Raw genomic sequence first — 11,465 nt, 5'->3', positions numbered from 1 at the left:
TTGAGGGCAGGGAGAGAAATACGGCTCGGAGTGCACTTTGTCTCAAAGCGCCGGCAAGGAGGAAGAAGCATCTGTGTTGTTTATCTAAAGCGCCCCCATCTAGTTACAATGGCATGATTTGAAATATTCATATACATGTATGACAAGATCAGACCCATTATGCTGATCTCTCTGCAGGGCCTCGCTAAATGGACTGAATGGAGAGCCATCAGTCAGCGTAAATTACAGTATGAAGACAAGATGCATTACATAAGCCTATAGACGGGCATGAAGAGGGTGTTATTGTCACCTTCTACGGTGTCATCAGTATGATAATACGCTATGGGCGATTTCAAGGATAAACCCACCATCATAATATTTCACGAAGCCTTTAATGAAAGGAAAACATATTAGGGTAGAGTGCTTCATAAGGTATTAATGCTAATTTTTTCACATTAATCTTTAAGTAGATGTTATCTCAGCTAAAATAATTAAGCTGAATGACCTAAAAGAGTTGGAACTAATGGTATTTTGTCTATAAAGTCTAGTTTTACCAATAAACAAAAAATTATGTGGATTAATTTTTACTACTTCTATTGTTTTTAAAAGAGGAGATTCACTGAGATTTTCACTTGTTCTTTTTGAAAAGGGATCAGTCACTCTGAGCTTCACATGCTGGATGAATCTGAGAATAGTCTTCTACCCATATTTCCTGCGCACGCCGCCAAAATAAAAGAGACAAAGAAGTGTTCGGGTTAGATAAACAAATTTATGCCAAATTGAAAATTAGCATTCATGGACTCACACATCTTGCCTCACCACAGGTGAAGGTTTTTGTTGATTTAGTGTCCAGGAGAGAGTAGAGCTGGCAGAAGCTAACTGTTAGCATTTGTAACTCTCCAACACAGCCAAACTCATTCAGGCTTGTGATATTTGAGGAGATAAAACATCGTTGTTGCAGAAAATAAGGAGCTTAAGCCACTCCCATCTACTTCCAGACCGCGAGTCCCCGGAAATAAAAAAACATGAATGCAAGTCAAGGGCGCTATAAAAGCTATTTTCTGACCCTGTTTGCCGTGTCATGAGTTTCACATACGATGTCCGTGAATTTTAAAGACACATTTTGACGGGAAGAATTATAATTTTAGTATTTTCGAACAGCAGCAAAAGTTATTTTAGGTTTGTGTAAAAATACATGTAGAACTACAAATGTTCGTCTCACCAAATTGATGTCATCGAACCAGAGATGGAGAAGAGAAGATTAGCAACGTGGAGCAAAACACTACAAATCTGGCCATGTGCAGGACTGGACTGAGACAAAAATCCAGCCCTGGCATTTCTCCGTCCCGCCAGCCCTCAGAGCGAGGGTGGGGTTGGTGCAACTCATGAACAACTCTCCGTGCCGCTAGCAACAAACCACCAGGAAGTGCCCGGTACGCCAGATGGCCAATCCACCCCTGGCCATGTAGTAAGTAGCAGCTATGTTAGGGTAGAAGAGATTCTACCAATCAGAGGCAAGATGTCCGAATAATCAGGAACATTTATGAGTAAGACTATAAATCATGTCGTTATCTGTCCGCTACTGCTCCAACCGGAAAAAACAGAAGCACCAGAGCTTTGTTTCCACACCACCAGCCTAGAAATCTAGGCAGATCGTTAAAACAGGCAAAAGGATTTTCTTCAGCAGTAGAGCCGCAGCAGCCCTGAACAGTCTTGTGCCTTGCCAATCACAAGCGCTCCATTGGTTTGGTGGTGGGGGGGGGGGGGGGGGGGGGGTGCTACCGCTACTGAGCTAAAACACAAAGAAGGCAGCGGCTGTAGCACCCTAGAAGGCGCTATACAAATACAGGCCTTTTACCATTTATTAAAAAACAATTGATGAGAGCTTTAACGCCTGACAATCTGCAACTTTCACCGTTCCGACTGACTCTTTGTTAGCCAAGAAATCAAAACATTCCACAGCAATGCCCAACAGCTCTGGGTTTACTTGGAAATATACCAAGCACATCTTTAATTATAAACATGAATAGCATATTTGTAGTCGCTTGTGTTATTAGGGTGCACGTTAATGTGACGCTGACTAGCCGAGGGGTGTCTCGCTGTGATAGAGGTGAGTACCGGAGACGGGGCAGAACAGAGGCGGCCCTGTAGTGGTGAAGGGAAAAAAAAAAGACAGAGAGAGTCAACTCAGCGTGACTACCGCCTGCCTGAGTGGAGCAGCCTGCCTGCAATTAAGGTGGAATCAGGGAGAAATCTGCGCTGCCTTGATAATGAGCCTCGTCTGAATTATTAACGAGAGCTGTTCCCCCGGGACCCGAGCTCCCACTGAGCCCATCAGCCCCACCACCACCACTGACTCCGCCACAACACACCCACACCAACACACAGACACGCTCAGAAAGGGAAAGCGGGGAGGAACGTTCACATCTGCACACACAAGCGCAATCACGCATCATGCACATTGACACAGATGAGCAACAAGCATGCCGCCACGAATGCTTCAAATTTTCAAGCACCACAAAGGCTCAACAAACTAACAAGGAGTCTGAGTTTTACCGGAGAATGTCGGAAGTTCTTTGAATTCCTGTGAGGAATCTGTCAACCTCAAAATAAATTTAAAAAATAAACATCGTATTTACAGTTTACTCAGTAAAAATACACTCAAAAGCAGGGATAGATCGATATATCGGTTGGGCAATATATTGGATTGATAGATTTTTTTTTTTAATAAATCGGCATTGGTCGATATTTTAGTTGAGCCAATTAAAATTCTGGCATTTTTTTTAATGTCTATGTTCCTGAATAACACATGGTCTAAACACACCTTGTTATTTATCTGTTTTGTACATTTGATTCTTGGTCTGTTCATGATTTTTTTTTATTAACTGTTTGATTTTAATACTGAGCAGTGTAAGTAAGTCAATTAGTAAGTTAATTTTATTTATATAGCACTCATCACAGACATAGAATCACAAAGTGCTTCACATAGATCAAAACAAAAAAAACACAGTTATAAAATCATAATGATCTCAAAACAAAAATAGATTAAAATCTGAAAAATTAAAGTCATAAAATTATAATATTTCATAAACAGATGAAAGATGATTACAAATTTGAGTTAAAGATCAGAAAATAAAAGATTTAGGTAAAGCAACTTTAAATAAAAGGGTCTATAGCAGTTTTTTTTTAAGTGTCCAGACTGTCAATGGTGCTTCTTCAGTTTCGCTGCAACACTGACCGCTACTGGAGATCCTTCCTGCCAACAGTCATTGTAGTATACAATAACTCTTTGATGACTTGATTATTATTATTATTCTGAGCTACTACAGCAATCAATTTCCCTCTGGGATTAATAAAGTATTTTTGAATTGAATTGAATTGAATTGAATTGAATTGAATTGAATTGAATTGAATTGAATTGTAAGGATAAAGGAAGATCATTCCAAAGTCGAGGTGCAACAGTCTGGAAGGAGTGATCACCTCGACTTTTATATCTGGTCTTTGGAACTTCTAGAAGGTTCTGGTGGGTGGACCTGAGGGTTCCGGTAGGAGCATAAGGCTTTAACACGTCAGTAATATAAGGAGGAGCTTAACCGTGTGGAGCATTAAAAGTTATAGTCAAGATTCTAAAATGAACTCTAAAGTTGACGGGGAACCAGTGCAGAGACATCCGACTAGGAGTGATGTGTGCTCTTCTGTTTGCTCCAGTTAGGAGCCAGTGCACTAAATTAAGATTCAAAAATAGGATAAATTCACTGTTCAAATTTGTATTAGGTTGTACATCTACCGTTGCTACGTCTAGAAATTGGTCATTTACATTGGCCCAAAAAATCGGCAGCACATATCTTCTACTGGTTGACCATGACTGATGCAATTTCGCATTGGCAACAAAAAAACCCACATTAGTCAGTCTCTACTCATAACACTCAGTTGTAATAATAACAAAGATGGAAACATAAGAGGGTCTCATGGTGACACTTTTGGTAGCACTGTTGCCTCACAGTAAGCGGGTAGTCGATTCAAATCCAGTTTGAACTGCCTTTTGCATGTTGTACTCCACATGTGTACGTTGGTTTGCATCTTCCCACAGACCCACACCATGGCTGTCAGGTTAATAAGACACTATTGAATTGTACCTGGGTGTATTTGTGTATGTGCGTGCATGTGCATTTGACGGACTAAGGTTTCCCTCATCACAAGTTTGTTTGAGATGGGCACCAGCTCCCCTGTGACCCTAGTAAGGACGAGGCAGTTTGAATGGATGGATGGATGGATGGATGGATGGAACAGTCCAAGGACACAATAAAGTTAGCTGCTTTTGGGAATTTTTGAAGTAACCTACATATTTTGTGTTTGACATCTTTCACGATTTTATTTTATCTCCAAACTAGTGTCAATTCTCTTCTTGTCCTTCTTATTAATTTATTTTAGTGGCATTACTACGCTGTCGTACAGAAGCCCTGAAAGGCACGTGAGGAAAAACACGTAAGGGTGTTCCATTCTCTAAGAGTGACCAAATGTAATTGTTTTCTTTGATAAGGCTCAGCAGTAGCTCAGGTGGTAGAGCGGGTTGCCTCATGATCGGAGGGTCATGGGTTCGATTCCAGCTCCCGCCAGGGGTATCCTGCTGTTGTGTCCTTGGGCAAGACACTTCACCCAACTTGCCTGTGTTAGTGGTGGTCAGAGGGGCCGACGGCACCAAATGGCAGCCTCGCCTCTGTCAGACCTCCCCAGGGCGGCTGTGGCTACAAGTAGCTTACCATCACTAGCAGTGTGTGAATGTGAGAGTGTGTGAAAGCGTCTTTGGGTGACTAGAAAATGCATTGAACTTATATAGCGCTTATTATTATTATTATAAGGATGTGTTTTGCGGTGAGAATGAAGCTTTAGAATTTCATTAAAAAAGCAAAGATGTTGAAATGTTGAACCTAAAATCTAAAAATAAGTTTGGTTTTTATTCACGCTCACATTTCTAGCATCAATTTAATCATTTAAATTTATTTTTGCTCAACAAAGAAAATCTGGGGATATTTTGCTTTAGAAATCTTCCTTTTTGTCAGATTTTATTTGTAGGTAATCAGTATTATCGAGCAAGTTTCTTAAACCTTTTTTCATGCTTTTCAATGATCTACCAGACTGAAAAGTAAATCCAAGCATTATTTATTTCAGACAAACCCTTTAACCTCTAACTTTGGTTTATTTTCTGCATGTGTGTGTAAATGGGTTAAAGGTGTGGGAACCTCGTTTAATCAATGCATTTACAATCAATCAATCGATCAATCAATCAAAGCTTTATTTATAACAGTTGTCTCTGGTAAGAATGGATGCCTTGCAAGCTGTGCTCGGGGCAAAAAAAAGCCCAGAAGCCCTTGGATCAGCATGGACAAGTCTGCTGCAGCAGAGAGTGGCACAAGCTTAATAAAACAAGACTTTAACATGGCAGGATTTGGAGGTTTTTTCCTGATATTTGGACATCTCGCCTTGGATTGGACAACAGCAACGCGACTACCGCTAACTTCCAACACGGATGTTTAATCTATGCCTGGAGGAGTTCTGCTGTGTGGTGAAGTTGCTAATGCCAATGGTTAGCTTCTACTGGTCGGGACGTTGTCTGGTGATTCCTGGATGCTGAACCAACAACAACCTTCCCCGTCGCGAGTCAAGATGGGCGAGTCCATGAATGTTAAGTGACAGTGTGACGTAGATCTGTCAGGCTTTTCTAACCCTAGAGTTTCACCGACTATTTTCTATAAGAAGCTAATGCAGGAGATAGGTGTAGGAGACTATTTTTCAATGTTCCACACCTTTAAAAATGGAATATCACATTATACAGCAGGAATAGCAGCCTGAGACACTTTGTTTATCAGATGCAAATAAATCGATTGCATCTTTTTACAACTTGCAAGTACTATGTTTATTTGTGTCCTCAAACTCTTAAAAAGCAGAGTGAGCTGAGATTACATAAGGAATGATAGCACTAGAAGAAGTCACAGGGATGCTGCTGTCATCAGAATGTGGCGGGTGGGGTAACCAGACACGAGCAGGAGGAATTTCCCTCCTGCTTTACAGTGATGTGGTACTAGTTCTGAACCACACGTCTTCTAATAAACTGAGCTTCTCTGGTTTCTTCGAGTCAGTTTCAAGGAAATGAGCTGTTTTCATCATCCAGCAGTGGCGTAACACTCAAGGACTTCCCTTCTGAATTGAATGTCTATGGCGTCAAGCCTAAGGTGACCTCAAAATGAAATGCACGCCACATTTTGTCCTCGCTCAGAATCTACAGGCGTTTAACAAAGCGAGCCACACCTTCCCTGTGAACCAATCAGCACGAGTCAGGCAGGTTTCAAAACAATTAGGGTGGCGAAGCCATGCCACAGAGTTGTCTCCCCTCATGGTCAGCCCCCACTCCTCTTACGCCACACCAGAACCGAGCGTTCCTCCATGGGTGGTTTGAAGGATGCGTTGGTGTTGCGTGGTTTCAGGGAATGTCTGTGAGCGAGCCCGAAGAAAACTTCTTTTTTGCTTTGCCACAGAGAGAAAGTCACACAAGAACCAAGTCAACAAGTTTAACATTTAAACTGTGTCCACTTTGAAACTTGACAATCTCATGTTCCCAAGTCACTCACCTCTCTGAGAGAAGCCTATCTGGGGTAAAATTCAGTTTTGCTATCCTAATATATCTGAGATGATGTGAGATGGGGGATTTCTCCCAGATAAGGTGAGGCGCGCTGCTCCAGGCAGTCTGGATCATGGCTAAGGCTCAAAATCCTGACGCCACAGCTCCTTTTGGGAACAACTCCTCACCTCAATTGGCCCTTGCGCCTAAAACCACTAGACAGAAAAAATGTATAGAATGTCTGATGGATAAATAGATATTGCACAAGAGAAAACGCTGGGAGATGGAATGAGATAAGGGTATCTAGGAGATATAGTCACTAAAGTAATATCAAAGGCAAAAATAAAATTGTTTTTCATATCAGTCTCCTGATTGCTGTCTCCCATATTTGAATGCATGCCCGTACTTTGGTAATTTGCATGTACATTAATCATTTCAGTGAGAAATTCATTGTCACGGCTGCCTGGAGGCTGCTGGGGCAGAGAATGGGCTTCTTGGCATCGGATACCCCTAGTTGAAGAGAAATTTACCGCGTGAACCCAAATTGGCTCCAGGTAAAAGGAGGTGTTGATAATCTTGCACCATAAATCTGTCCAGCATGCATCATGTGCTCCCATCCCGAGTGAGCGTATGCATGTTTCTGTCTCACTTTGAGCCAAGGCGGAGAACACTCGTCCCCTCAGATTACTCCACCACCAACGCGTGACACATTTGTGCGTCACTCACGTTTCTCCGCGTATGGCCAAACTTGCCCTCCTTTAATTCAATTATCACAAATGTTCCTCATTCCTAACGTCTATTGAAACTGCCAGATCACCGTGACAGCTTTACAAGAGTCCGTTTGCCTCTTTACCCATAAATCCTTTAGACAAAAAGAAGATCTTGTCCTTTTATTAATACTTCTACCGGTGAAAAAGGGGTTTGCGTGCTTTAACAGACAACCAGACGAGACATACGTCTATTGACAGCTTCACTGTTCTCCTCGAACTTTCCCCGGAGGCATTTTGTCTTTCTTTGTAACTCTGACACAGTTGCTGCCACTTTTTTTTTCTTTCTTTATTTATTTATGTATTTATTTTTGTCTCTCTTGAAGGTCTGGCTGACTTTTGTCATTAAAAGGAAGCCCCAGTGACCTTTTGCCCTGCTGGCCCTGCGCAGAACTCTCCCTAAAGTCGATATATAAATAACAGTCTAGTCGCTTTGGATTAAAGCGTCTGAACGGCTGCCTGGCACTCTCGCTGACCTGCTGCACAATCCGCTGGGATCCAACTGGTCCGAGTGCCAGAAAAAGCCTCGGATCTGTAACAATGCAGAAGGGAAATCTTCACTTATAAGAAAAATCCTCTTTCCTTTGCGGCTGCAGTTGCTCCCGAGGATGACATAACGTGCCGATATTCTAGCAGCGTTTACCGTACAGCTCGACTTTAATATGCTAAATGCAACCTGTGAATTCCTTTACCCCTCCACGCTGGCGTATACCATAAAGCAACCCCCCCTCAGCGCAACAATGGCCTCATCTAACCCCCTGGAAGATAATGAACTTGTTGGCGCCTACGGGGCAATCCCAACATCAAGTGCTACTCCATCATTACAGGCATTATGAAGCCAATAGGGAGACTATGTATTCCATTCACCACAGTGGCACGCTGTCAGACCAATCAGCGAGCTAAAACACAGACGCCTATAGATGCAGACAGCCCCTCCCCCGCGCAGTGGCCCCCAGAAAGACACACAGAGCGCCATCGACCCTGACGCTTTGTTGCAACTGACATGTGCTCCTCCCAAGCATGAACGCCAAAATGCATGGAAACGTGCGCACAAGTGAATCATGCAACTCAATGGGAAGTGAGGGTGCAAGGTTAGTTGGCGATTTAGGATCTAGCTCATTTCAACGGTTCAGCGCAGATTACAGCTTCAGAGAAATCCACGTTAGCGAAGCTGCCACTTCTTCACAGCATCAGTGACTAAAATCCTAAAGTGCAACAAGGTTCAGGAGAACACACTTCTGCCTATTCCCCCTCCAGTAAGAAGCTGATTAGAAAGCAGTGACCTTAGAATACTCCTGCCTTCCTAGAAGTCAAAAGCCGTTTGGTATTTATAGGATCCTAACGATGCTGCCTAGGTGCCCTGGCCCCGTCAGCAACAAGCCGGCATCACATCCTCTCCAACGGAAACCAGAGCCACTTTTTCCAGATTTTTTTAAGAGCCTCTGAGTTGAAACGTGGCCACGGTTTAATAAAACGCAGTCTTTGCTTTTACGTCATCCTCAGTCCAACTTTTGCCTTCAAGACTCGCAATAAACTCCAAAGATGCTCCATCTAATTTCATTTTGTTTCATCATTGGAGCGTTTTACCAACAATTCTCTTACTCCCCTCTTCTTTCTTTTTTTTATCTTTCCCTTAAATGGAAAAAAAAAGCAGACAGATTCATGTTGCATGTTTTCGCTCAAGCAAGGCAGCGATGAAAAGGTTCCAGACGACACAAGGAGTGTTTCTCAAGTTGCTAATGTTGCTGTCAAATATAATTGCCAGACTTGGAATGTACAAAATGGGACATGTTTGTTTATTTGTTGTCTTTTTTTTTTTTTTTTTTTTTTTTTTTGCACAGGTAGAATTTGAAGGGATGAAATTCATTTTAACTTTTTCAAAGGTTGCTGCTAATTGGCTGCTTGTGCAATAGCAATTAGAGCAAATTGTGGCTTAAAGGTCATGGTTCACAAATCATTTAATCAACACTAAAGGGACTTCTTTGTGCATTCTAAGTCCTGCAAACTAAACGTTTTTCCTATTTATTAAGACAAACTTTATCCAGCAGCATGGCAGTGTTGGATATGAGGCTTTACTTTGCAGCCAAGTGTGAATATTTCCTATAAATGTTAACTATAAAGATGCATTTAGGGACTTGTTTACAGTATCATTCCACCTGTGGCCACTGACACTAAAGGAAACCTCCTTTAAATGACTTACCTAATCCCCTTCATTACCTTGAGTGGTACGCGTCTCGCCAGCAAACCGAAATAGCCGAGAAGCTCAGACTACCGCCATAATTTGCAGTTTCATACATAGTAGAAGGGGACTTTAAGTAAAGAGGCCCGTGTGGTTGAAGATGGCAGGGGTGAGCGCTGAGCTAATGAAACCTGGAGGCACACCTCAACAGTCAGCTGAGTTTAAAAGGGACACGTTTAAAGTGTCACTCTTAAGGTGTGTGATTAAAAGACTCAGACGCACCTGAGACAAGATTTTTTTTAATCTCACAAACTGAGCAGGAAAAATTAACAACCATGAAAAATCCTGGCTGATTTTCTTTTTTTTTTAATATTTAAGGAAAAGATTTCACTTGAGAAACATCAACTCTAAAGGCTGGGGCCAAGCACTGCTGCCCCTCTGATCCCACTACACACACACACACACACACACACACGCACGCACACACGCACACAGTCCTCAGATGGCTATGAATAGAAACAAGAGGAGGCTGGTAACATGGGCACATGTCCAGGAGGTTAGGCTCTCATCCAGCCGGCCAGGCAGTATGGATGTGGTCAGTTGTGAATATTTACATCGTGTGGACAGCTGACCTTCCACAAGTGTCAATCTGTTGAGTCACACTTGCATTTTTTAAAAGTGACGAAAGAGGTGATGCATTTACATGCAGACATTAAAAGTGATTCTGATGGAGGATTTTGTGCGCTTTTTCCAAACCCTTGGTCCTTTTTATTAACATCAGTCACGTTAGGATAACAGAAGCTCCTCGCACGAGTCTTGGGTCTCTGCCTTTCTGTCATCAGAGATCTATTAGTGACAGACGGCAGTAATAAACTAAGACAAGATAAGGCATGGCACCAGTCATGCGTAACTGACACGGAATCCCGCGCTTACATGTGTAACGCACGAGGGCTTGAGAGAATATTGGTTCAGGGAATAATAATCAATAGGCTATTAGCGTTGATGAACACGTCAAAGCCCAGGGCTCGTGAGGGTCCGTCTCTTACCTTCCAGCCAGCTGAGCTGTTGCTGTCGCCTTTATCCTTGAAGTAGGGGACATAACGGACCATCCAGTCGTATATCTGTGACAGGGTGAGCCTCTTGTCCGGGGTGCTCTCGATGGCGCGGGTGATGAGATCCGCGTAGGACTGGTTCCCCCACGCGTTCCGCCGCGAGGATTTGGCTTTGCGCAGGGATCCGGTCACATCCAGCGCCGCGCCGGCCAAGCATGGGTGCGTCGCCGGTGTGGGTACCGGGGCGCCGGCTGGATGCTTCAGCTCCGCCGGCGTTCCGCCCACGAGTCCGGCTATGCACGCCGGCACGTCCTCCGGTTCCACTTTGATGCTGGCCAGCGGGAGCCCTCCGCTCACCTCGTGTCCACCGGGGAAATCCTCCGGACACGGCAGCGGCCAGGTGCAGGAGCGAGGCCGGCTCTGCGGCTCGAAATCCGAATCAACCTGATGAGCGTCCAATTCGTCCTCCTCCATCATCAACATTTATCCTCGAGTTGAAAATAAAATAATAGAGGCAAAATAAAAATTATTAAAAAATAAAATAAACTGTCTTCAGCAGCACCTCGCGCTGGAATTTGCCTCGTATCGCGCCCGTTCAGCTCAGTCAGAATCAATGGAGCCAATTCAGCAGAGTGGGGCAATCATGATGAATGAACGCCGAATCACAGCCTCGCGTGCAGAGATAGCAGAAGTAATAAAAGTAATAACAATTTCTGGTCCATTTTAACCGGAGTGGATTAATGAGAGACGGGGAAACGCTCCTCACGCACGAAACCTCAGTCACTGGAGGAGGGGAGGGGGTGCTCTTCAATCCAGTTGCAGCAACAGATGATATTTCAGATAAGGAGCAGCCGTCGATAAATCCTCCAGGA

The 11,465-nt window shown here is 43.4% G+C and overlaps 1 protein-coding gene across 1 annotated transcript in view; it reads right to left on the bottom strand.

Moving 5' to 3' along the window:
- Positions 1–11,243, bottom strand: part of LOC107379380 (forkhead box protein O6) — a 42,243-nt gene extending 31,000 nt beyond the window's left edge. The window contains exon 1 of the mRNA XM_015950106.3: positions 10,588–11,243. Coding sequence (XP_015805592.1) covers positions 10,588–11,076 — 489 coding nt within the window. The 5' untranslated portion in view covers positions 11,077–11,243. The remainder of the gene's footprint in view (positions 1–10,587) is intronic.
- Positions 11,244–11,465: the final 222 nt, after the last annotated feature.

The sequence above is a fragment of the Nothobranchius furzeri genome, chromosome 5, assembly GCF_043380555.1.
Source record: "Nothobranchius furzeri strain GRZ-AD chromosome 5, NfurGRZ-RIMD1, whole genome shotgun sequence".
NCBI lineage: Eukaryota > Metazoa > Chordata > Actinopteri > Cyprinodontiformes > Nothobranchiidae > Nothobranchius > Nothobranchius furzeri.
This window is presented reverse-complemented; position numbering and strand designations above follow the sequence as displayed.